The sequence below is a fragment of the Anguilla rostrata genome, chromosome 17 (assembly GCF_018555375.3).
Source record: "Anguilla rostrata isolate EN2019 chromosome 17, ASM1855537v3, whole genome shotgun sequence".
In the NCBI taxonomy this organism is placed as follows: Eukaryota; Metazoa; Chordata; class Actinopteri; order Anguilliformes; family Anguillidae; genus Anguilla; species Anguilla rostrata.
In genome coordinates, this window is record NC_057949.1 from 24901827 (window position 1) to 24929340 (window position 27514).

The following is a 27514-nucleotide window of genomic DNA, read 5'->3' on the forward strand; positions in this document are numbered from 1 at the left end:
CCGCTGCTCCACACTCCTGCTCTGACCACTGTACCACACTGTTGCTCCGACCACTGCTGCTCTGAACGCTGCTCCATACTGCTGCTCTAACCGTTGCTCTACACTGTTGCTCTGACCACTGCTCCACACTGCTGCTCTGAACGCTGCTCCACACTGCTGCTCTGCTGCTGCATTGACTTCACATAACCACCTGCCTCTGGATACCTGCTGTTGTTTGCTAACACGGCCTGACTGTTCCTCAACAGAAACCGCAAAATGGCCACCAATCTTGTGTTTCCGAACACCTGACCTGATCTGTCTGTAACCCCATATGCATTTGTATTCCTGTCTGTTCATGACATGGACAGAGAGGCACTGGCACTAACAGGTGGACAGGGATATAGACAGGTGAACAGGAATATCGACAGGCAGACAGGAATACGGACAGTTAGACAGGTAAAGGACTGACTCACCCAAACTGATCCTCTTGTCCATCCAGATGAGCAGGTCCTTGGCGTACTTGCACCACATTTTGGCGTACTGCAGGGCGACCTCCACGCCCCCCTCGCATCGACACAGAGCATGGTCAGCGTCCTGGGCTGAGAGCGAGTACATAAGCATCACTGTGGGCCTGCACCCCCTCCCCCCCTAGCCCCTCCCAAAAAACACACAACGTCCTCCAGAAACAGAGAGTCTTATAGCCTCTGTGACCGGCTGTGTCTGTAAGACATCACATATGTCCCAGGATGAAAAACGGAATAAAAAAAAACGAAAAAAAACAAAGTAGGTATGGAGCGATAGTCTTTTCCTCAGGGTCAAACAGGCAGAGGGAGACCGAATCTGCTGAACCCCAGGGCGACAGCTTAACAGGACAATCCGGCTTCAGCAAAGGCCTTGACCGCAGCGCGTGGCTCCGCCCCCTCCCGCGGCGGCGCGTACGGGCACGACGGCCGCTTTCCTCCGGCTGAGCGCTCGGTCATCGGCGGGTGTGGCGCTACGGTACCGGGCTCGGCTGCTCCCGGGCTCGAACGGGGGTGGAGATTCGGGCGGAGGCCGACCGGAGCGAGGGACCGGGCCGGCCACGCCTCCGCGCCTTGCTCCCACAAACTCCGCCCACCGGCACCAGCTCCAGAACAAGTCCTGCCGACCGACCGCGGGGATGTCTATAGTCCGAAGCACGCCCCCACCCGGTGGTTAAAGGGTTCTTGTGTCTCCATGGAAACACGTTGCCGTGGTCTTCTGTTGCCGTGGGCATGTGCTGCTGTCCAAGAGCTCTCCTGCCACCATGGGAACGTCATGCGGTTATGCGCCAGCCTCCCCCCCCCCCCGCCCCCGCCCGTTACCACGGACACATCCGTCTGTCGTCAGACCGGAACCAGCTCGAGCCCACTCAGTTCTCTGTCCCTCCTCTATCGTTCCATCCTTCGGTCTCTTACCTTTCTTTTTTATCTATTGTCTGCCTGCCGCTTCCTGTCCTCCGGTTCCTCTTTCTTCCCCTCAGCCAAAGTTCTTTCCCCCCCTCCCCTGTCTCTCTCTCTCTCTCTCTCTCTCTCGCTGTCCGTCTCACCTGATAAAAACTGGCAGGGTTGTTTTTTAACTGAGGCTAAAAGCTCAGAATGCTACCTCTACAGCGGGCTTCAGGAGTGGGACAGGCACCCAGCTCACTGCCTCCAGGTCTGCGGCCCCCCCCCCTCTCCCGCCGCCCCCTCAGCCCCACTGACCTTTGTCTTCCTCTGTCCTACGACACACCCCCCCCCAGTTTTCACTTCTCTCATTCACGCACAAACGATATGCTGTCTTCACCAGACGATCTCTCTACCGCAGAACAAGCACAAACCCCAGCGAGGTCCAGGACACTCATCCAGAGGAACACACAGAAATCCCCGCCTCTCGAGTGTGGCTCCTCTTGCGAACAAAATCAGTGCGACCCAACCAAATCCCCCAGAAAACGGATTGAGTCTACGACACAGAGCTAATCTGATCCTCTCTCTCTCTCTCTCTCTCTCTCTCTCCCCCTCTCCTGTTTTAATAAACAGCATCATCAAAACAAAAACTATTTCAAATACATATATACATATATATATATATAATACAGTATTTATATATAATTTTAGAATTTATAAATGCATACTTCTAAATAATTTAATTATTATTTATTAATAACAGTACTATTCATTAATAAAATTAATAATATTCATTGTTTTCAAATTCCAATGGGTTTTTCCGGTGATACATGAACTTGCGTTGCTAAAACACTTGCATACAATCTCTCTCTTTCTTTCTCTCTCTCCCCACTCTCAACCCTCCCTCCTGACCCAGAACCTTTGGCAGGGGATAATCTGGGGTCAAATCCACATTGCTGAGTAACAGGCATTAGAATGGCGTAGGGTTTGCCCCCTGGGGTGAGACAGTGTGCCCAGCAAAAGCACAGTGTGGACACACACACACACACACACACTTGCCTCTCCCCTACACTACATCTACTTGTCCCTCTGTCCTGCCTGTCTATCTGTTCACCAGTGACGTGCACTCACTTTAAGGGTTCATACACTCTGTCTATCCCTCGCTTTACACACACACACACACACACACATTACAGCGCCTCTGATTCTGATCTCAATACTTTTCTGTCACAGATAGTGATTCTACTGGTGTAGTTCATGGGGTTGATTTAATGTACATGGAATCAGAGCTGATCCCTCAAGGCAGTTGGCTGAGAGAACATGATGTTGCCTCTAACCCCAAATTTCAAATGTCTTCAAACAGCTGCTGATCTGACTCCACCCCCGAAAGTTAACTCCACCCACTTATCAGAACTCCTCCCACTATCATCAAAACTACAAACTGAATTACAAACTTCCCTCTCCTCTCTTCTTATCCCCTCGCTTGCTGGAAAAATCAACTGGACTGAAGATGAATCAGTTAGCAGCTGTCCCCTCCCAGCCCACTCCTCCTCTCATAAGCCCATTACTGCAGCTAATTAGCGTGCGAGTCTAATTACCTGTAAAGCAGGGCGGTGACGGAGGGGAGATTACGCTGTGTGCAACTCAGAGGGAGGCTCTGTAAGGCTGTGTAGGACCACAGGTGGCCCTCCGGGGATGAACACGGACACACACACACACACACACACACAAGCACATACACGCACACACACACACACAGGCACATACACGCACACACACACACACACACACACACAAACACACAGGCACATACACGCACACACACACACACACACACACACACACACACACACAACCACACACACGTACACACAGACAGATATACGCACACACACACACACACACACGCCCACACACACATACACACACACACACACACACACACAGGCACATACACGCACACGCACACACACACACACACGCCCACACAGGCATACACATACCAGACACACGAGAGCTGGGACCGGGTGGTGGGGAAAAGAAAAAAAAAAAAAAAAAAAGCAGTGAGAGCTGAACAGGACCCTGTCCCACGACTGACACGCCCTTTCACCTTTGACCTCTCACCCTAAAAAGACGAAGGGTGAACGTCCTACCTGAGAGCACCCCATCCTTCTCGTCCCCCTCTGAGCGGAGCTCTCCACAGTATCCGTCCTCAGACTGAGGAGAGAGAGAGAGAGAGAGAGAAGCAGGTCACACAAACTGAGCTAATGGAAGTACAACTCAATGTTCAGCACTGCTACAGAAGCACAGCGGGAATGCTAAAGGAACACAGCAGGAATGCCACAGTAATACTACAGGAAACCAACTGGAATACTTAGGAAATACTATAGGAACACTGCAGGACTACTACAGCCTTAACAGATTTAAGTTTGAGTACATCTGTTCCCGCGTCACACCGACAGAATCAACCGTTGATAAGCGCAAATTAATAACCGTGGTCTCGTCCAGCTCTGCACTCCCGGTGGTTTCCGTGGAGACGGTCTCTGGGATGGACTGGGTGTCGGGGTCCGATAGCAGCTCGTCCACCGTGCTGAATCACACAGGGCACACAGACGATGTCACGTTCACACGCGCACCCAAGTGACAAAGACATGTACAATTACAGAGACACATGGGGGAAAAAATAGACAGACAGAGACAGACAGATAGACAGACAGACAGACAGAGACAGAGACAGATAGACAGATTCCTTAATTGTCATTGCACAGTGCACAACGAAATTGAGCAGCAATCCCGAAGGTGCGTTCACACACAACGAACAGCAATTAAAAATAGAACAGAGTTCAAGCTAAACTAATTTAGAGTGCTAAATATATAAATAAAATATGAAATGTATAAAATGTATATATTTTCAATAACAATAAAACAATAAGATATAAAACAAAACAATACAATACGGTAAGATTAGCAGCTGAGACATTGCACATTTGCTGAACTGCAGTGGCCCTATGTACAAGTAGCGCAGACACATTGGATAATGGACAGACACATTAATGCAGAATTTATGGCAAGTCTCTCTCTCTCTCTCTCTCTACTAAACACATATGTTGTGTACCCAAGAGGCAAGACTGAGGCAATGATTGCTAACTCCAAGCACTGGAGTCCACTGGATGGAAGCCACTGTGCTATACCTCAGATATTTCTCCCACAGACCTGACACGGAATGCCACTGAGCTTTATTCATTGCAAATGGCGGCAGTGAAACTGGGCTTGTGACTAAGAGGTTGTAGGTTCAAATCCAAGGTAGCCTTGAGGTGGCACTCAGCTGGAATCGCTGCAGAACACATCCGAATGGATTGAATATACAAAGGCAAACAGTAGATTCACCATGATAATTCAGTCCCGGTCACTAGTGTATGTCTGTCGCTTTATGAATTAAGGTCAGTAAGCCACCGCTCACATTATTCCACAGTAGAGCATGTGATACATACCCTTGAACCAGGGACAGCTCAAGGTTGTCGAAATCACGGAAAATCTCGCTGTAGCGTTTGGTCTCTGATGTCTTGGTTTGGCTCCTAACGTCTGAAATGAAGAAGAAATCTTTAAAAAATCTTTACCAGTGGGACACAAATCCCTGTAGCACAGATAGCAGTGGGACACAAATCCCTGTAGCACAGATAGCAGTGGGACACAAATGTTTGTAGCACAGATAGCAGTGGGACACAAATCCCTGTAGCACAGAAACCAGTGGGACAAAAACACCTGTAGCACAGACACGTACTACAGTGAATTAAAAACAAATGGAAACACTTCAGACAAGTATGTGCCAAGTGGAGGTATGGCTCATTGATGGAGAACATAACATCACAGCATGCACAGCGTTGTGTATTTTTAAAATGCTGAACGGTCCTGGTTTCCTGTAATCAAGACTGAAATAGCTGCAAGAGGAGACGTCACTGAGCGGTGAACACCGGGGTGAGTTGGCAGGGGTGTCACTGACCAAGACAGCTCAACTTCCTTTCAACGTTACACAAGCAATGGTGTTAACGGTGATGTCAGCATGAAACACCAAGGGGAACAGCATCTCCAGGAAAGGGCCTCAGTGGGCGGAAGTTGCTTTATTCAGGACCTGTCATGCGTGGGCATTGAGCTGAAGGGCCAGGCAAAGCAGGCCAGCAAACTGCAGACGGGTCGACCGCGAATTTCACCCTGCAAATTTTCACCCAGTTAAAATTCAAAGCGGCGACGGCTCAGCGACCTAGCGAGTAAATTTACGGATGGCACAGGCATTTTCTCTTCGCTAAATGTATGTGTAGCAATACAGCTGTTTCGCAGTTGACTTAGTTAATGCACTCGTGTCTTAATTACTGCTTGTATTTTTGCATAGACTGCGCTGTTGCTGTTCTTGTTTGTGTTAAACCTACATGGTCCAAATTTAACTATGCGGTTGTTCCCTGCACTTGGAACGGTACTTCTCTCTAGGGTTTTCGACACACCTGTTCCTGGTTATGGTTATACACTTTGTTGTACTTTGTCTGCCAAATGCCTGTAAAGTAATAATGTAACAACGAGGCCTGTAGCACACGAATATTCGCATACGTCACATCTACGCTTTAGGCACTTAGCAGACGGTCTTATCCAGGGCATCTTACGGATTCTTTGCGCATACAACTCATTTACGTAGCAGCATACTTACAGCAGATTTTCAGGCTGTGCACTTCGCTTAAGGGCACAAAAGCAGGGCCACGGCTGGGAATCAAACCCGCAACCTAGGAACTGTGAGCCCGGCCGCGAGCGTGAGGAATGAACGCGTTGGGTTTGAAACGTATCTCAGCAACAGAAACAAACCTCACGCCTGCCGTCGCCTGTGACCTCTGCGATCGGCGTACTGCCGAGGCACTCTCTCCCTGACCGACTGATCCGGAGAGGCCTCACGGCATTATGAACAGACACAAAGCGGGAGAAAAGAAAGAGGCTGTGCTAAATGTGTTAGAGGAAGGAAGATGGTTTGTGAGAGAGAGAGAGAGAGAGAGAGAGAGAGTGAAGAAGAGACTGGGGGTTGACGGAACTCGTGCACGAATGAGAAAGAGAGAGCAATGCTTAGCGAAAGACACGATTTTGCCAATTTTTCTCAAAAGATTTCTCAAAATATTTGCGGCTTTGCTGAGCCAAGGAAGTCAGAGGAATGGAGGATCAGCAACTTCCAGGAACTATGCCCCCCTCTGCCCAGCTTGGGCCCTGCTGTGCACCCAAAAGGATGCACCCCTTGGCAAGAGCTTTGGTACCCCCAAACAAAGTGAGAGGACCCCTCATGCACCCCAACCAAACCCCATTGCCTCTCTATCTCCCATATTTAATCCTCAAATTTGCTACAGTTGGTCAAAGTATTAAGTCCATGAATCATAATGAGTTACATTATGCACATTGCTAAAGTTTTGGTTCTTCGGTGCCATGGAAGATTCTTAAGCAGTGGTGTCAAACTCGTGCCATGGAGGGCCGTGTGTATGCAGGTTTTCATTCCAGCCTCAGATCTTGATTATATAATTAGTTAAATTATTTGCTGAATTAGGGATGCAGGTTTGTGCACAATGGTGACCCGACGTCTATGGTGACCCGCATTGTCTAAATAAAAATTTTCTTATATTCTGTGCTTCAATGCAGTTAAACGCATATGGCTGAATGAGTAATTGGACTCAATTAAGGCAGCATTAATTGGTTGGAATGAAAACCTGCATACACATGGCCCTCCATGGCACGAGTTTGACACCACTGTTCTTAAGTATACAAGCAGGTCAAAAGCAAAAAACTATTGCAGAAACAGGCAATTTTTACTACCAAAACAGTGCATTAAACACACACACACACAAAACACACATGCACATACACGCGCACACACTTCTCCTTGTTTCATAAGGACGTTTGAAGACTCCAAAATGACCTATAAGAAAACAAAATGCCTCACATTGCAACTTGAATCAGGGAAACGGATAAAAAGGAAGTGACATAGAAAGAGAAATAAGAGTGGGTGAGAGTGAGAGAGGCAGGGAGGAAATAAGAAGAGAGGGGCAACGCAGAGCACTTCCTCGTTTGCAGCTCTTGTGAAAGGCGTTCATAAACCCCATGAACATGCAGAACCCTTCAGGTTCACAGGAAGTAGGCCACGTGGCACTGCCATAGCCTTTATCTGAAGGGTTTTTTTTTTTTTTTGTCACTCAATCACATTTTTTTAACCTAAATTATGCCTCATAAGGTAGTGAAATAAAGATGTTTAATTCATGAGTGGCCATTGAAAATACGCACTGGTACATATCAACACAAAGGTATATTTATCCTGGATAAATGCAGTCCATTTATGCAGGTATACCGACAAGCTGACGAAGACGAGGACGTGCATGACAGTAATGGCCTACTCATTGTGGTGGGTGCTATAAAAACAGTGCAGTATGGCTTTAAATTTCGGGGAAAAAAAGCATTTCAGGATTTTAATTGTTTGCCATAATACGACGCTGTGCAGGACCAAAACACGTTGCCGTGAAAAAAAATTTTATTTTATTTTTACCGAGTGTCCCCATGTAGCGTAGGCTTCAGCATAGTAGCATGTATATGGTTCCTGAGACAATGGCCAGAGACTCATGTCCCCTGCAGGGGACAAAAGCAATTGTCAGCATTTAGGAGGATAAGTAGGAGGTTTAGCTGGCTCCACAGGGTTTCCACATTCTGGCTAAAACAGGACTGCAAAGGCACCCGAACCAGCCCAAACCAGATTTCAGCCACCTCAGGGCGTTTCAGCTTTTGGGCTAAAACAGAGAGCGAAGGCTGAAGTGCTACACCTGAGTGTTAACTGATTCAGGCAAATTTAACCGAAAGAACAGCAAAACCCTTTGCAAGCTCTCCCGCTCTCTCTCTCTCTTTCTTTCTTTCTTTCTCTCTCTCATATAGGTCGACCACATCCTGTTCATTAAGTGCATCAGGCTTTCGCTCTGCAAGTAAAACAAGGGGATCCTTTTTAAACGATGGTTATTTTTAAATCAATATTCGTGCTGCTTGATTTAAAAAAACAACATTTCCCAGTCTCCAGTTAAAACCATAAACCCCTAAAAAATAATGGGGTGTGAAGTTACAACATCAAAGCGTAACGTGTCCTCATTTGCCTTCTGGGACAGTGCCCTCAGTACCCATTTTCAAAAAGAACAAGCACATTTGGGCACCCTTTTGTGGTTTCCAAACCACCCTCAAATCTAGTTCACTCACAAAATCCACAATGCAAATCATTTCCCTCCCCTCAACACAGTAAATCCAACTATTGTTTCTTATTATGTAAAATATGTTCCGTAATACATAAGTGCATCAGAAAAAACTGAAAACAGTGAAACAGGTCTAAATGTATATCCGTTTATGAATGTGTTAATGTGCTAGAACATCAATGATACACAGCTTCCCAGTGCATTCTGGGCACTGTAGGCAGACAGGACTGAAGAGAGAGGTACTCCATTTCATGCATACATACATACACCAAAAGCATGTGGACATACCTTGGTCGGGGGCTGTTTTTCACGGTTTGGGCTGGGCCCCTAAGTTCCAGTGAAGGCAAATCTTAATGCTACAGCATACAATCACATTCTAGAAGATTCTGTGCTTCCCTAACTGTTTGGGGAAGGTCCTTTGCCGTTTCAGCATAACTTGACTGGCCTGCACAGAGCCTTGACCTCAACCCCATCCAACACCTTTGGGATCAAGGAAAGCCAACTGCGAACCAGGCTTAATGGCCCAATCAGTGGCCAAACTCGCTAATGCTCTTCTGGCTGAATGGAAACAAATCTCTGCAGCAACGCTCCAACATCTAGTATGAAGCCTTCCCAGAAGAGGTTGTTATAGCAGCTCCATATTAATGTCAATAATTTTGGATGAGATGTTTGATGTCAGGTGGCCACATACTTTTGGCCATATAGTGTTTGTGTGTGTGTGTGTGTGTGTGTGTGTATATATATATATATATATATATATACACAAACCAGCACAAACCACCCAACAGCCACAAATATCTATCTATATGGATAGATATTTGAGGCTGTTGGGTGGTTTGTGCTGCCAGAGCAGTGGTTTACAATGTACCAACGTGCCAAATGGTCTGTGCCTGTTCTGATTTTGCCCAGCAGAGCTCATAGCTCCCACAGTTGTTCATATTGGATGGAATATCGAGATGGACTCCTAGAGGGTGAATCCTGCAACTGCAGACTGGCAACATAGTAAGTGAACAGATAGCTTCAGAAAAGGGCACCTCCAACTTACAAATTCACAAAGTACAAATTTCTACTTAAATCCCAGCCTGACGCGTACAGTGCACCTACATTAAGGCAAGCGTGTGCAACTGGTGCACACCACAGTTAGACCTTAATTAAACGAACATCTGGAAGTACCTGAATCAGTTATATAATGAAGAGGCATATAAAGGTTTTTTTTTTTTTTTTTTAAACACCCCTTGAAATGCTCAAAAATATAGTCTTCCACATCTTTCAATCTTTCCGCCTTACATTACCATTCCAAATGAATAACATAACACAGAGAGCTCATAACTAGGCTGGCTGCCTTAGTTTTAAACTCTCGCCCTTAATACGGTTTCTTGATTACATACATTTCCCAGGTATGATGAAGGAGAAGGACACACTGTATACACACACTCTCTCTCTGTTTGCACACACAAACACACTCACAAACACACACACACACACACACTCTCTCTCTCACTTTCTGTACAAACACATACACTCTCACTCTCTATACAAACACACACACTCTCATTTTCTGTACAAACACACACACACACACTCTCTCTCTCTCTCTCTCAATACAAACACGCACACACTCTCTCCCTCTCTCTAAACGAACACACACACACACAGCCACACACACACACACTCTCTCATTCTCTCTCTCTCTTTCTCAATACAAACACACACACACACACACTCTCTCTCTCTCTCTCTATATATATATATATATATATATAGACGAACACACACACACACAAACACACACTCTCTCTCTCTCAATACAAACACACACACACACATACACACACACTCTCTCCCTCTCTCTATACCAGCACACACAAACACAACTCTGGGCCAACATGGAGGATGAATGTACAGGAAGCCACCAGCACACTTCTGCAGCAGCAGCACAAGAGGCAGCAGCACCAAGAGAGGAACGGGGGGGAAAAGGGCCCTTGAATTCACAGACCGGAACAGAACAAAAAAAAAATCTACCAAACATAAAGAGTGAGACACAGAGAAGATGAAGGAAGAAGAATAAAAGAAGAAGGAAGAGGAACAGACTCAGGAGAGCCCAGAACGGCTGAGAGGGCAGAGTTACGGTTAGTGAGAGGGGTGACCGAAATCAGCTGCTCGACAAACAGTAACGGAGGCAGAGGGGAGAGACGGTCCTGCTGCGTCCCTGCGTCCCCCCACCCCTAAATGCCCCCCACTGCCTCCTGTGAAGGAGTGTCTGCACTCACCCTGGGGCTTGGCGTCCTCCATCTCCTCTGATCTCTGCTGCTTCCTGTGTCAGCCTCCCGCCCTCCTCCTCCCTCTCCCTCTCCCTCTCTTTTTCACTTGTTCTCTCTCTCATGTGCCTCCACTCGCTCCAAACCTACAAGCCGCTGACCCTCACTCTCGTCTCTCCATTTCAGACCATCCTCTTCATCTGCTCTCTCACTTCCTCTCTCTCTCTCTCTCTCTCACACACGCGCGCGCACACTCAGACTTTCGCACCCTCTCACACAGTCCCCTGCCAAACAAGACAACTTCAGACCAGAAGCTCAACCCTCGCTTCTATTGGTTTCTGCATACACACACACACACATAAACGCATGCGTACATACGCGCATGCACACGCACACACACACACAGAGGAGAAAAAAAAGATTGTTGTGGGCGTTTTTTGATCTATCTCTGTCCCTGGCCATGACGGTCTCCCTCCCACTCAGCTTCTCTCTCTCTCTCTCTCTCTGAAAGAGCTGTGTCAGTTTTTTTCCCCTGCTGGTTGAGGTTTCCTAATACCCTTTCACCAGCGCAAAAAGAGGAAGCGTGGCTGCACCTTGCTGTAGGGCACACCTACAGTATCCACTCGTCCTCTTTGCGTCCTCTTTGTGAGTGTGTGTGCACTTTTAAGTACTTGTGTACCTGTGCAATAATCTGTGTCTGCAACTTACATGTGCACTTGCATAAGTGTGTGTGTGTGTTTCTGATAAACCAAAAGATATAACCGTTGACCAATTCAATTGTCTTAAGTTAAATTGCTTAATATCTGTTCAGATATTGAAGACATCAAAATTCTTGTATTTTTTTGTGGCAGGACTGCCCAACCCTGTTCCTGGAGATCTACCATCCTGTAGGTTTTCATTTCAACCTCAATTTGGCACACCTGATTCTACTAATTAGAAGCTCAATGAGATCGCCAGCTGTTGAATGAGGTGCGCTTTGTTCAGGTTGGAGTGAAAACCTACCAGACTGTACATCTTCAGGAAAATATACGTATCTCTAGAGCAGTGGTTCTCAACCTCGGTCCTGGGGGCCCGCTGTGTATGCTGGTTTTCGTTCCGACCACAATTGCAATCTCAGAATTTTAACAAGCTGTTAATTTTTCTTAATTAGGTGTTTTTCATTCTTAAGCCACATTATGTCAGAAATTGCTATGCATGGCATGAAGAATAAAATCCCATTGTGTTATTGTGTTGCTTTTTAAGTGATTGCAATTTCAAACAATCACTTTAAAAAAGGTAACATTTTTAACAGCTCAAATTAACGAGGTGAATTAATAGGCTCCTAATTAGGTTGCTGAACACATGTGTTTAAGTGCTTTAAGTGCATAATATTTCCCTTAAACTAATTAGCACAATACAGGTTTGACTCATTATCATTTTCTTTGTTTTTGAATTCTTCGTTATCTATCAAATGATTAGATTTACTGGCCAGGTGTCCACACTTTCCCCAATTAGGAACCTGTTGATTTGCCTCAGTCTTTATTATGATTAGTTAAAAAGTTTTTTTTTTTTTTTTTTTTTAAACATCTTTACATAATCGCCTACAATATAGCACAATGTGAATACGGGACTTTGATTCTTTATGGCATGCATAGCTATTTCTGACACAAAGTGGCTTAAGTGGGCAAATAATCCCTCTGACATGAGAAGCACCTAATTAAGCAAAAATAATAGCTTGTTACAATTCCGGGACTGCAATTGTGGTTGGAACGAAAACCAGAATACACAGTGGGCACCCAGGACCAAGGTTGAGAACCACTGCTCTAGAGCAAGAGTGCAGCACCCCCTGCTGGTGGATGTACACCTTGCAGGTGCAATGGGACAGGGGACGGGAGGTTAACCTTGCAGGGAGAGTCGCAGGGTAGAGAAGGCGTGGCACAGGGGAGGGCAACTCAGGGATGGGAACCGTTCGGTTAGGGGCCTGAGGGAGTCCCACAGGCCCTGGAGTCCATCATCCACCTGCATCTGCGGGGGGCCATCAGGGTCTGAGATGGAGAGGGGAAAGGCAGCGTAGCATAATGGGTAAGGAGCTGGTCTTGTAACCTAAAGGTCACAGGTTCGATTCCCAGACAGGACACTGCCGTCGTACCCTCGAGCAAGGTACTTAGCCTGCATTGTTTCACTATACATCCAGCTGTATAAATGGATGCAAGGTAAATGCTACGTAAGAAGAGTTGTGTAAAGTCGCTCTGGATAAGAGCGTCTGCTCAATGCCTGTAATGCAAATGTAATGTAAAGGAACCGGACATACAGACAGACCGACGTGGAGGAAGACAGAGCAAGAAAGATGGTCAGACAATGTATGCTGCAGCATGACAAAGTATAAAATAAATATGCAAGCCCATACACATTTTCACAGCACAGCCCGACATTAAATGCATCTGCGTAATTACACAGTAGAGCGCCTTACTAACAGATAAAGGGTTTCTGAGTCGGTGTTCAGCAAGTGGTCACGCGAAAAACAAGTCTGCAGTTTACCTGACCATAAATAGCATACATCCACTCTTATTCGTGCAACGAGTTAGTAGCCCACCATTCTTCTTACAGAGCAGTTAACACGGTACTGGCGGGAAATTTTGCAGCATCCACGTATGTGGCCTACAATTAGTAAGGAACGGGGGATCCCCCAAAATTTGGGGCTTTATTGTGTGGACGTGTAAAGTTGTTTGTGAATTGTTTCTGTTTCCATAAGATCAGAAGGTGCATACGTTAATGTTCTAAAGGGCTGAGAGTGTGGTCATGGAGGTTATTTCCATAAGAAAACCCCAAAAAGTGCCGAACTCTCGGTGCTGTAGCTATAGGGTAAGCCGCCCCACCAATCCGTGACTTGGCGGGATGGCATACCAATCATGCCATGAGTCATGGCCAACCTGCCATTCGAATAATATTAACATGACGTCGCACGTTGTGAAAGGAACAGGGTTTGCGCCACCACTACCTGACTGCGACATTTGCGATGTCATCTCGCAACGCGGATCTACAGCGAATCTTATCGGAACTGCGAGCGGAATGCGGTCCACATAGATGTCGTCAAAGGATAACTGAGACAAAGGACGCGTTTTCTTCACCACATCCATCAGTTTGTCAGGAATCACACGGAAAACATGCAAGTAGACAGGTCAATATATTTAACTCAAAAAATAACATAAATGTGGACGCAGCGTTAGGACAGCAGAATAGCACTGCCCACATAGGCTAATAATAATAATAATAATAATAATAATGCATTGTTACTGTTTTACCGTCAGTAGCTTACCGGGACAAAGCTCGAAAAGTTGTCTCAGTTGTTTGATGTTGTCGGCCACTGTTCGTAGTCTCGCGACCGTCCACAGGAGCTCGCGGCAGTCATCATTGGTCCCCTGTGAATCCACAGATCGAGTCTCCCGTCCAGAATCCCGTCCCGTCTCTGGCGGCTGACCTCCGTCGCTTTTGAGTGAGTTATTGTCCGCAAATGACATGTTTTCCAGATAACATTCAATGGTTTCACAGTCAGTAAAACGTAAAAGTAGCCTACATGACTGATTTAGACTCTCGAGGTGTCACACCTGGAACTTGATCCGGAAATGTCAGTGTGTCTCAGCCCGTCCAACCCTGGTTCGACTGTCCCCTGTGGCAACTTATTCCCACACTGACCAGGCATAGATTCCGTAGAGGCATGGCTACGTGGGTACTTTAACGACATTTCCACTTCTTAAATTCCGATTTTCGTGTGGTTATTCCGTTTGAATGGTCTCACAGACAGTTAAAATCTCACATTTCCCAATGCATGGCCTCTTTTGACTTGTAGGCTACAGCTGAAAAAAACACTTTCTGAAGTCTCTAGAGCAAGTGTGCCACCTCGTTTTGTCCGTCCGCTGGCTTTTAAAATTGAGTAACCTATGTGGTGCAACGCTTTATCCGACTTTCTTGTAATACCTGCACGGACGTCATTACCCAGACTGTACTACTGTTTTGCCGGTGATAATCTCTTGTTCAACTAAGCATCTTGTCCAACCACATTCCCCTCTCGCAACATTCTTGGCGTCCTCTCAACCCTTGTTATGGCTTTAATTATTTCGAAGTGGAAATAGCCGGGCATTCGCTTTACTCCAAGAGCCAACCCGCTCGGCACCAAAATTGGGCTCAGAAAGCCGCAGAACGTTTCACCCTTAGCAAGCCAAGTATCGTACGCAGCACTTGTGGCTCTACCTGCATGTACTTAAAAGCGCATTATTTACACTTTGCGAGGGGCAGCTCTTTGACTAAAGAGTTTTAGATTAATGCCTTTTTAAACCGAGTAATGTAACTTATTCTAGGAAGTTAATGGGCATGGTGCCATGGTATGACACACAACAAAGGAGTTCACGTCAGGTACAGTGGTCTTCCCCGAACACTGACCCGCAGTCCGCAGTCACTCTCAAGAATTCAAAAATGCAGTATCACCATGTGATGTCGCTAACAAACAATCATTTATAACAAAATGCATTTCTCGGAGAATGTAAGTATATTTTGTCATATAGATGATAGAGAGGTAATATCAGGTAAATGACTGTCACTGGAAGGGTAGTAGAGGGCTGTGGGAGTAACGGGAAGGGGTAATTACAAGGAGCAGAGGGGCAGGAACTGCTACACCAGTAGTGATGTGGACACTACTCTGGTTTATCCGATACATCTGTTACGTGCCTACATGTTAACTAAGGGCATCGTAAAAGCATCAAGCTTTCAGTCAGACTAAACAGGTCAGCGATTTATTGTTGTACTATGGATATAATCTGTTCAGAAATTCAGTTTTTTTTTTTTTAATCTACAAGGACATTTGTAATGGCACACTGATTTGGCAGATACGGTCACAGCTCCCACCATTTACCCATTTCAAACGAGAGAAGTTGGCTGTAACTTGGAATGGCAGCCTCACAAAAGCGAACACGTGTAAAACAGCCAGCACAGACCAGACCTGGGTCAAATACGCATTTGTTTTGGATTCAAATGCTTTTCTGCGCTCCGTTGACCTCGCCTGGTGTAAACAGTCTGCCAATATGACCAGAAGGCGGCGTTTGCACTTTTTGAGAGTATTTCATTGGTTTCAATACACCAGACAAGATCAGTAAAGCGTAGAAAAGTATTTGAATCCAAAATAAATATTTATTTGACCCAGGTCTAGCAGAGACCATGGCTTGGCTACGACTTCCCCATTTCTGGATGCCAATAATATACATCATCTCTGCATTCAGAACTGCAGTTCAGTAGGTAATACTACCCACATTGTGTTAATTTCACCAAGAACCACCGCCTCCCCCCCCTCAAAGAATTACATCAGATGATGACATCATCAGAATGGTTTATGGCCCCATAGTGATAGCATATTGTCACTAGAGGTGCTACTGAGCACAGTGAACAATGTAAATATTGTTCAAATTGTTAGAACAAAAGCATCTTTCACAGAAAGCAGGCGTCAGAAGTTATTTTTTGCCCTGGTGCGATTCAGAATCCCTCATGTATTTGCGTCTTCGGTCAGTGAATTATTAGAGACAGAATAATTAGGTACTGCTGACACCCTTGTAGTTTAAAAATACATTTTATTATTATTCTTTGGTAAGAAGGCACATTTGGGAAAATTTTTTAAAAAGTGACAAAAAGATGATCCAAATATGCTTTCACCACCCTCACTGTCCCTCCAGCCCCGTCGTTCCCAATTGGAGGGGAGCATCAGTGCTGTCCAATCCGGACCGGCATTTAATGATATGGGTATATGAGGACTTATTCAATGCACAGGTTCAAAAGGAGATGGAAGGTTCTTGATGCTTGGGGCGGGAGGATGGGATTCCAAGTTCCGTCTGTTCTGTTAAACCACAAACTACAGGGAGTTTAAGGTGTTGGCTGCCATCTTGGATCTGTGAGGGCATCCCATGTGCCCCCAGAGAGAGAGGACGAAAGCAGGTATTCTCAGAGGATGCTGGGAAAAACGTGGGAGAGAGGGGGGATCCCTTGCCCCAAAACCCCTCCAGACCAGAAGCACAGGTGAATACACTGGAACACACCGGGTTTTTTTTCTCCTGATGAATATGCACCATCCCTCCCTCGCTCAACTGTCTTCAGTGGAGTTCTTCGGACTGTTCTTGGGCTCCAACGGCTCTCTGCCAAACTCACCCAAGAGAAATCAAAATCAAACCCTTTGAACTTCACGAGAAATGCTGGTGGAAGTCAATCTTGGTCCTGACCACACGGAGAGAGGAAAAATGGAGTTTAAAAAAAATGAAAAATGAAAAAAAAAAAAACAAGCAGGATCTTCAAGGCTGGACAGATGCATCTCATCAATACATTCAGATGGATTCCACCAAGGCACTGTGGTGCAATCAGATTATTTCTGATAATGCACATTGGCCCAATCAGATGATTTCCGTTAATGCACTCTGGTCAATCAGATGAATCTCACGAATGCATTATGGTCCAATCTGATGATTTCTGTTAATGCACTGTGGTCCAATCATAAGTACTCCATGAACACAGCATGGTTTCCTTGCTGCCAGTGTGTCCTGACTCAGAGACAGGAAAAACGTCAGAGGAAAAAAAAAGACAAACAGAGGAATATGAAATCTGATAAAAATAAAAATTCTTAGGAAGGAAAAAGTAGCATAGAGTATCTTTCAACTTTAAAAGCGACAGCGATGGATCCCTTGTCAAGAGTCACAAACAACTTTGGCAGGGGAAGGGTGGCAGTCAGGGTGTAGGGGGAAAAAAAGAAATGTGGACCATAAACAAGGCAGTTAAAACTGTGTGGTGAGGAGAAGAAACAACCTAAAAAAATTTTTTTTTTTAAAGTAGAGACAGTCCATGTGGGGTAGTGGGGGGAGGGGGGTGTATCATCTCCCAAAAGTTAGCCCCCATTGTAAAAATGACAAAAACAGAACGATTAAAAACTGTTAAATCGCCCCTGCCCCCCCCAGCCTCTCCTCTCTGTCTCTGGCTCTGGCTCCCTCTGGCTTTCGCCCTTTGGCGGTCTGGCGGTGGACATCATAGCTCGTCGCGGGCGGTGCTGTCGAGAGCGGACTGGAGCACGTCGCTGTTCTGGGCCTCGGTGCTGATCTCCTCCTGCTCCTGGGTCTTGCGGGACCGGGCGCGGTCCCAGTCCGTCCGGACGCCCTCCTTGTCCCACACGGTGGAGGTCTCCGTGTCGCTGATGTAGCCCGGGTCGCCCGTGTAGTGGGTCGGGTACACCAGCAGGGGCTCGGCCGAAAACGCCTTCAGATCCCGCTTCTCAAACTGCTCCATGTAATCAGAGCTGGGTGGGGGGGGGCAGGAGGTTAAAGGAAATTATGAAGAACAAAATTCTATTTACTGATTATTTATTCCAATAATAAATGATTAATAAAGCCTGATTCTATTTCATTTCTCACAATTTTAGGTTGCCCAGTTGCGTGCAGAAGCCCATACCCCATCACTGCAATGTCCCCCGTCAAATCACTGTCCCACCCCCCAGCCTTTCCCCCCCCCCCGCCCCACCCCACAACATAATTTTACCCAATTTGGAATTCTCAATTGCCGCACTGCTGAAACCACTGTCAGCTTGTGCAGTCCCACAGAGCGCGTGCGGCTCGACCGCGCCTCCTTTCACCCTGCGGTCCACCAGCTGAGCTTTGCAGTCACTACGTGTTGGAAGAGCACAGCTCAAGCGAAGACGATGGAGGTAGACCACTGGCACCCAACTGAAACTGTCACTCTGTTCACGAAGAGACACGGACAATCCCACCACGGGCGGTGGGATCCCACCCGCCAATTACCCAACGCTCTGTGGGGGTCTGCTGTACGCCATGACACTGGCATTCCGTATCAGAACACAGGACTCATCCAAACACAACTGCCCAGCATTTCACCGGGATGAGCCACCAGCAGCCCCATCAACAATACCATAACTTAATAAGGGAAGGAATGAGATAGAAGGAGAGATGGAGATAAAGAAGGGAAGAGGAGAGGAGGAGCACATAGAGCGTTAAGGCGGTCAAGCTTTGGATGAACGTACACAGGGTGCTTATCGAACATGATGGGAAGGAACTCATCAACCGGCAGCATCCTCTTCAGGGGCTCCGCCTCCAAGAGCTTTTTGGCGCCTTGCAAGGACATCATGTAGCCAAGCGTCCAATAGGAGTAGTCGGCCACCACCAGGTTGTGGATGTTAGGCACCGCCTTCTCCGGGTGATCCACCTGCATTCTCTTCCTCCCAATATAGCTAATAGGGAGGGATGGAAAGAAAGAGAAGAGGGAGAGAGGGATGCATGGGCAGGATTACAGATGGGGGCCGGGTAAGTGCGAGAGGGTGAGAGGATCAAGGGGACAAGAACAAGCAATTCCTGGACAAAAGGATTAATTAAAGTGACAGAGAGGTACATCAGTGCATTTTTGTCTATCTGTGGACACATGAATGAGCTTCTAAAGCCAGGATCACAGTGTTCAGTGTTGTCATGACAGCAGCACTGTTGGAACAATCCTGAACCCCTGACCTCATTCATGCATGGAAGTCAAATAAATTCCTGCTCAGCTGAACCTGGTTCCACTGTCATTTCCCAGAACAAAGGCTTTAGTAGAGCCAAGCTCTGCAAGAACAGTACTGTCAGACCTGGGCCCTGCCAGCAAATTTAAGACTGAAAAACGATGGCTGGGTATTAGGAATAAAAACAATAGTGCACCACCAACTGTAATAATGTGTGTTCTGTAGGCTGAGCTGGGCTCCGTGCTCTCTAGGCTGTACTGGGCTCTGTGTTCTGAAGGCCGAGCTGGGCTCTGTGTTGTGCAGGTCGAGCCAGGCTCTGTGCTCTCTAGACTGTGCTGGGCTCTGTGTTGTGTAGGCTGAGCTGTGCTCTGTGTTCTGAAGGCCACACTGGGCTCTGTAGGCTGAGTGTTGTACTCACATGAGGTCCCAATCCAGGCCTTCGCTCTTTAACTCCTTCATCAGGTTCTGCAGGCGCCGCTTGAAGAAGATCTCAAATCTCAGGTCATCCTCAATCACCAGGGAGGCCTTCAGACCCCGGTCTACAATCTAAAACACAGACCCATGTTACACAGGCACACACAAAACAAGTGACTCCCCTCGAAGCGTCCCACTGGATCGGTGTACTCTGCTGCATTTAGGCCCGAAAAGCCTGGGACTCGCCTACGATCCTCACCTCCTTCCAGATGTTGTAGTGGGAGAGGAAGCAGCCCAGCTCCCCCTTTGTGATGGGCCGGCCATGGTAGGGGTCACTGTACCCCGGAAGCATATGTATGCCCATGGTTTGGATCTGGCTGACGTTCAGTGCACTGACAGAGAGACGGGGAAGAAGGACCAGACAGAGAGGAGAGGGATGGATTTTAAAAAATTGTTTTAAAAGAAAAAATTCACAGCAAAACAAAGACAGTTTTATAGCATGCGCAGACATAGTATAAACACTGTTAATCTCCAGTTCATTGCAGAGTGTTCGTCTATGATGTCTATGAGATGTTGGTGACAAGCTTCAAGGAAACTGCATTATAATGACACATTCGAAGACTGATTCTGCCGGGTGCAACAGAATTTCATAGTTTGAGATAATGAATCAAGCAAACGTCCATTTAACTTACTATTACAATGAATGCAAGATTCGTTGATAGATAGAGATTTAAATAAAAACGATTAATTCCATTGAACGACTCTTCCTGGGTTTCACCATGCATAGGCACAGGTCTGAGTTTTGTGTGTGTACCCATTACACTCCCTCGCTGAGTTTTTTTTTTTTTTTTTGTGCCATTTTCTCCCCAATTTATACCAATTTCCCGTGTGCACCACAGTCCTGGTCGATGCGCTATCCTCTGTCGGTCTGGGGAGGGTGTGGACTACCACATGCCAGCCTCCGATACATGTGGAGCTGCCAGCTGCTTCTTTTCACCTGACAGCGAGGAGTTTCACTGGGAGAGCGTAACGCGTGCGGAGGTTCACGCCATCTCCCCCAGATCCCCTCCCTGCTGAACAGGCGCCCCGACCAACCAGTAGGAGGCGCTAACGCAACGATCAGGACTCATTCCCTCACCGGCTTCCCGCCCTCGCTGAGAGTTACCGATTACCGTGCGTCGGCCTAAGCTGACGGACGGGAAGGGGAGACGTACTTGCCGTCGACGGCGGCGATGACCTTGCAGGCGATCTCCTGCTCGTACAGCGTGCGCAGCATGCGCTCCCGCCGGTCCGTGCGCCGCTGCAGGTTGATCATGAACACCTGCGGAGGGACACGCCCGTTAGCATACAGCGCAGCGTCACCGAAAGCCGTCGGCACACCGCACAGCCCAGCGGAACCAACCGCCACTGGCACGGAGCACAACCGAGTGGGAACCAACTGCCCTCGGAACACAGCACAGCACAGCACAGTGGGAACCGACACCCGTCAGCACAGAGCACAGCCCAGCGGAACCAACCGCCACTGGCACACAGCACAGCCGAGTGGGAACCAACTGCCCTCAGTACAGAGTACAGCACAGTGGGAACCAACACCCGTCAGCACAGAGCACAGCCCAGCGGAACCAACCGCCACTGGCACACAGCATAACCGAGTGGGAACCAACTGCCCCCAGAACACAGCAGCACAGCAGGAACCATCAGCACAGAGCACAGCCCAGCGGAACCATCCGCCATCAGCACAGAGCACAGCCCAGCGGAACCATCCGCCATCAGCAAGAGACAGCCAGGAACCAGCCAACAGAAGCCAGAACAGATGCAGCAATAAATAAAAAACATCCATCCATTATCTAAACCCGCTTATTTCTGATCAGGGTCGTGGGGGAAGGAGGAGGGGGGGGGGGGGGGGGCAGGAATACACCCCGAACAGGTCGTCTATCCATCGCAGGGCACACACACACGCTCACACACACACAGACACACACTTGTACCTATGGACAATTTAGATTGTGCGATTAGCCTACTACATGTCTTAGGACTGTGGAAAGACACCGGAGTACCCGGAGGACATGCACAAAAACAGCCAAGGGGAAAAAAACAGGACATGCCCATTTAAGTGCATAGCATGGCAGATCAACCACAAGACAGCCTTCAGCAGAAACCCCCCCCCCCCACAGACGCCTCTGACCTCATCGAAGCCGATCTTGTCTGGCTTCTTGGCTGGGGCCGATATGAAACTGGAAGGGTCCAACGGGGGGTTTCGCACTGCAGAAATGAGAAGAGACCGCGATTAGGAAGAGCTGGGGGTCATTTCATTTTATTTTGGGGTCCCTGGAGACTTATGACCCTACCACAGATTCTATAAGCTCACCAGATACTCAACTCTGTATTCTTACCATTGAAAGTACTGTTTCACGACTGTTAAAAGTAAAGGATTCCAAATTGATGCATTTCAAAAGATTCAAGGGCAGAACCTATACATAACATCTCTGCATTTAACAGATACTCACTGGACATTTATTGATGCAATTCAGGTTAAGTGCCTTTCTACAGGGTACAACAGCAATGCCCCAGCTGGAAAAATCGAACCCACAACCTTTGACATACAAGGCCAGTCCCCTAACCACTACACTACACTGCCACTCAAAATCTAAATAGCATAACACTATCACACTAGGTGTACAGTGATTCAGCGTGTCACGGGGGGAAAAAATTATAATACAGAAGCAATTTAGGAACAGAGTATCTGTGGGAATCTACTGAATCTTCGATTCTACAATTACTTCATGTCCTATGACCCCTCGGTCTACTGTGCCCTCTGACCCCAAACTCACCCATGACCTCCATCAGACTGTGCAGGAAGCTGTCAGCCTCATCCTTCAGGGTGCCATGAGAGCGCAAGGGGATGGGGAAGTACCCATAATTCTCCTTGTTACATACAAACATCTGCACATCTGAGAGAGAGAGAGAGAGAGAGAGAGAGAAAAATAACAACGGAATGTAACAACCACATTCCACCAAGAAACAACTGCCATTAAAATCACACCTGTCCCACCTCAAAAATATTGATCTGTTATTTATGAATATAAAAAAAACTACGGAAACACTTAACTTGCACATTGTTCGTTGGATTATGAAAATAAATATGAACAGAGAGGGAGGGGCCCAAGGCAAAAGGGGGTGGGGATATTTTTCTGTTCCAGAGTGAGAGAAATGAAGGCTGGGGGTGATAAGAGAGGGATAGAGGAACAGAAGAGAGCAAGAGAAAAGAAAGGGATAGAAATGGGAGGAGGAGAAGGTGGAGAGAGAAGAGCAGAAGAAGGAGAAAATGGGCAGGAAAGGGAAAGAAAAGAAAATGCTCACTCTTTACCTGCCACGGCGAGAGCAATGATGATGTCATCGAAGCCAGGGTAGCGGGTGCGGCGGTGGAAGGCCAGCGGGCGGGACCCTGGAGTCACAGGAAGGTGGAGCACCATGGAACGGAAGCAGTCCTCTCCTCAGCTGCTCCTGATGGGCATGATGACGTCACGAGTCCCATGTGTAGCCCTGGGGTGACAGAGGCGAGGTGACTGTAAGCACACACGCATGCGCACACACACACACACACACACACCAGACACGCGGCATGCACCACACACAAGCACCACTACCGCACGCACACACGCAGGCAGCACGCACGGACACCTGCAGACAGACACGCACCCGCAAGGCAACACAACACATACAAGACACCACCACACACACACACACACACAGCACACGCACACACACCGCACGCACGAATGACAAATAGACAGAGAAACAGACAGACAGGTACCTGGGAGGACATGCCGCACCAGAAGTTGGAGTAGGCTGCTCTGGACTCCAGCATGGGAGCAACAATGGTCTTATTCTCCCTCATCAGCTTCCACAGGACGTCCTGATTGGTCAGGAGGTTATCGCAGTCCACGAGCTGAGGGGCGGAGCCAGAGAAGGAAGAGTCAGCAATTAGCCACTGCTGAACAGAAGGGTGGAGTAAGACGATCTGTTGCATCTGGCTCCCTGTGACAGAACCAAATAAACATCCGAATCATGTCATCTCACAAGGTTTCTAATCTGGGTCATTCCACGAAATTCAACAGCCACTGACGTCTCTATGTCTTCAGCAACGATAAACACCTACAGGGCAAGAACCTATGCATTCGGAACAACAGACCAGTGCAATCATGTTTCACCCTGCTGCTGCGGGGGGACGGGTTTTACAAACGGACCAGGAAGTAGTCGGCCCACATCTCGCGGGCGGCTTCCAGAGCGGTCTGTCTCAGCTTCATCAGGTGGGAGTAGCGGTGGTTCGGCCAATGCTTCGGCCCCGCCTCTTCCTCATACGCCCTACAGAGACACACCAGCACACACACAGTTATGCACACGCCGTCACAAACAGTCACACACACACACACACGCACACACACACACAATCACAGATACACACGCACAATCACAGTCACACACACACAAATCATTGCAATTACACGCACACCATCACAAACAGTCTCTCACACACACACGCACTATCACAGATACACACGCACAATCACAGTCTCACACACACACACGAATCATTGCAATTACACGCACACCATCACAAACAGTCTCACACACACGCGCACACACACACTATCACAGATACACACAAATTATTGCAATTACACACACACCATCACAAACAGTCTCACACACACACGCACACACACACTATCACAGATACACATGCACAATCACAGTCTCATACACACGCATCATTGCAAATACACACACACCATCACAAGCAGTTACTAGCAAGCACACACACACGCGTGCGCGCGCGCACACAACACGCACACACACACACTCACTGGGGTTCTTCCTTTGGCCTCCATTCCACGTAGTGATACAGACTCTGCACCTGGATCAGCCAGTCTCGCAGGACGGCTGTGGTATTGTCCTCATTGTGGTCCGTAGCCACCCTGCAGGGACACACACACACACAAGCATGTGGAAGTGGGTCACTGTCTGAAATTACATTCCCTCTCTTCATTCCAACTGTAAATGGAAGGGGGGGAGGAGAGAGAGAGAGAGAGAAAGGGGGAAGAAAGAAGAGGAGAGGATACAGGTAAGAAGAGACAAAGGGAAAGAGAGTGAGAGTAAAAAGGACAGAGAGTAGACAGGGCGTGGAAACTGCACCTTTACTGGTAGAATGCATGTCTGCAAGAGTGTGCGTGTGTGTGTGTGTGTGTGTGATAATTTTGTCCAATGAGCAGAAACTGGATTTCCAGTCTGCTTGCCCAAGTATCACCGGAGAGTGAAAACACTCAGTGCAATCTGACACTAAACACACAACCGTGTCCGACCCAGCCTCTGCTCTTCGCTAAACACACACACTCCACACGCCAGGAATCGGTCTGTGCGTCTGTCTCTCCGTCTCTCCAAACCCCACGAGCCTCACATTCATGTCTCGTCATAACTCCACATTAAACAAGGCGGGGTCTGTTTCCAGGGGGTCACAGCAAAGATATTGCACCAAGCAGTCAGTGTGTGTGTGTATATATCTGGTAATTACATAGAACATCTTGGGGCTGAAACCTAATGAAAACAGATCGGCGCGCGCAGCCATGCGGCTCCTGGGGTCTGTGTGTTCGCTGAGCCGCCCTCCACAATGTACAGAACATGTGTGGGGAATGTGTGGGGAATTCAGGCCTGGCGATGGTGTGAACCCATTCCAGCACACAGCAGCTGCAGTCGGGACAGCAAGACCGCCGAGAGAGAGAGAGATCAGCCAGGACCCGATCCGTTTCCGAACCACAGGACCTCCAGAACCACGGAACAGCCGAGCCACAGACTCCAGTGTACACTGGCAGGAGTGTGTGTGACCGGTGTGTGACAGGTATGCATGTGCATGTGTGTCTGGGACACAAGCAGGTTGTGCTTCACTGTGCATGCATGCGCACGCATGCACACGCACGCACACACAAAGCTGCTCGGGGTATAACAATGAATGCTATTATTAGACACACATTCTAGTGAGTCAGTTTAGAGTCAGATTACTAGCCCTAAAAAAGGACCTTTTTATGGACTTTTTTATTTTTATTTTGAAGGAGAGATGATAAAGGCTAGTTCTGGCTTAGTGCAGGAAGGGGCTGTTAACAGCTCAGTCACAGTCCAGCAAACCCCAATTCCTCTGGCCACCTTGTTTGTTTCTGAACCCAGATTAAACCCCAAATCAGCCATGCGCAGCCCTCATCATCATCTACAATATCATATTGATAGCAAAATATATAAGAATTATTGAAAGTTGTGTAACAAGGTCTTCTGTGAAGAGAAAATTAATTAATTGGATTGCAGTGTCATCAATCTGTCAATCAATCAAATTGTATTCATACTGCAATATACAAATAATTTTGCAATAGGCATCACAGTCTCCCCGAAGACTATTACAAATAGGCTACTGCCAATTCAGGCAGTACATAGACCTATAGACCTAAAAAAAAAAAAAAACTAAACCTATAAATGAAAGAAACGAACGAAGACAAATGTATTTTTGATAACTACTTTTAATGCGACGCAAGACAAACTTGCATTCGCAAAGACACCCGACACCCAACCCCCAAAACCCCCTCCCTCTTTTCTGTGTTAAAAGTTATTTTGCTATTGAAACATATGGGACATTTTCTTTAATGTTTCCAAGTGGTGACGTTATTATCGGAGAGGAAATGGAAAATATGCAACTAGCAAACTGTTGTACAGGAGACAAGACTAGTAGGTTGAAGAGCAAGGTGTAAGTGGACGTGTCTCAGCTAGTTTCATCATCAGAAAGGCGGTCCTGCAAGAGATGAGAGTTCCCTTTCGCTGGTTAACACGTAGTACACTCCCTTCCCTTAAAAAAGAGTAACGTTATAGGTTCTACTGGAAGTATCCTGGTCCTCCCATAAATAATTACGTTAGCGAAAAAGGCCTAATGAATATACACGTTTTTTTTAAAAACATTAATTATCAGAGACAATTTTATATTGCTAGGGACATCTGCCATTTAATAACAGCAGCGTGTTGAATATTTTGCCAGCACTACAGAACGTCGTATCCCGCAAATGCTACTAAGAATTACAGCCATTCACAGTCAACCGTTATTCATAGCCGATTTAAAAGAAATAACACCTGGCTATAAACAAGAGATCCGTGGTATGCATCATCATTAACTAGGTATGATGGCAAGTTTGCATGTTTATAAAATCTGCGGCTAATAAAATTAAGAATCATAATGTGTGGATGTTTAAAAATATTATCCAAGTCTTACCACAAGGCAATGCGGTCCTTGGGATAGTTGAGTCGATCGATTGACCCAAGAAAATATGGCAAAGAGTGCTCCGAGTTTCGGCAAACAAGAGCAATTAGTACCCGAGGGGCGAGCAGCGGAGACTCCGGACTCCAGCGTTCCTCGGGGAAGTATCCTTGGCTTGGCCCGGGGTACAGAAGCAACAACAGGGCAGAAAGTAGCCAAATGAACCGGAGCATTGCAATTTAAAGTTGATCGGAAAAATAGTAAAAACTAATAAAAACTGCAATGACAATGACGCAAAAGGCTAAGACAGAAAACACAGGAACGCGAAAGGCTGCTAATCAACCGAGCTCGCGAGACGTGAGACCCCTGTCGATTTAATATCTACCGACAGAAAACAAATCTCAGTGACAACTCCGCAGCCGTAC

At 47.2% G+C, this 27514-nt stretch overlaps 2 protein-coding genes across 5 annotated transcripts in view; both read right to left on the reverse strand.

The window, feature by feature from the left end:
* Positions 1-14795, reverse strand: part of gmip (GEM interacting protein) — a 29329-nt gene extending 14534 nt beyond the window's left edge. For 2 of the 4 annotated variants that reach the window (XM_064314500.1, XM_064314499.1), the window contains exons 1-6: positions 14180-14795; positions 12765-12908; positions 4874-4964; positions 3876-3972; positions 3536-3599; positions 453-578 (exon numbers count right to left, since the gene is read on the reverse strand). In XM_064314500.1, the coding sequence (XP_064170570.1) occupies positions 453-578; positions 3536-3599; positions 3876-3972; positions 4874-4964; positions 12765-12908; positions 14180-14381 (724 nt within the window). In that variant the 5' untranslated portion in view covers positions 14382-14795. Of the gene's footprint in view, positions 1-452; positions 579-1700; positions 3197-3535; positions 3600-3875; positions 3973-4873; positions 4965-10896; positions 11710-12764; positions 12909-14179 lie in introns of those variants that run through there. The other 2 variants (XM_064314501.1, XM_064314503.1) reach the window with 2 other exon arrangements.
* Positions 14796-16458: 1663 nt separating this feature from the next.
* Positions 16459-27514, reverse strand: colgalt1a (collagen beta(1-O)galactosyltransferase 1a). Its single transcript, XM_064316288.1, has 12 exons — positions 27105-27514; positions 24670-24780; positions 24049-24166; positions 23564-23750; positions 23169-23246; positions 22633-23049; positions 21987-22063; positions 21016-21122; positions 20061-20193; positions 19806-19933; positions 18920-19126; positions 16459-18181 (listed from the first exon to the last, which is right to left on the reverse strand). Exons 1-12 carry the CDS (start codon positions 27320-27322, stop codon positions 17914-17916), a joined length of 2049 nt encoding a protein of 682 aa, XP_064172358.1. The 5' UTR covers positions 27323-27514; the 3' UTR covers positions 16459-17913.

Bases quoted from the DNA above. Each gene is read 5' to 3' on its own strand.
- colgalt1a (XM_064316288.1), bottom strand. From the start codon at position 27,322: ATGCTCCGGTTCATTTGGCTACTTTCTGCCCTGTTGTTGCTTCTGTAC. The intron at 19,934-20,060 runs GTGAGGATCGTA...TCTGTGTTTTAG, and splicing joins ACTACAACATCTGGAAGGAG to ATTGTAGACCGGGGTCTGAA. The intron at 18,182-18,919 runs GTACGTTCATCC...CCCCCCACCCAG, and splicing joins ATGTTCGATAAGCACCCTGT to CTCTGATTACATGGAGCAGT.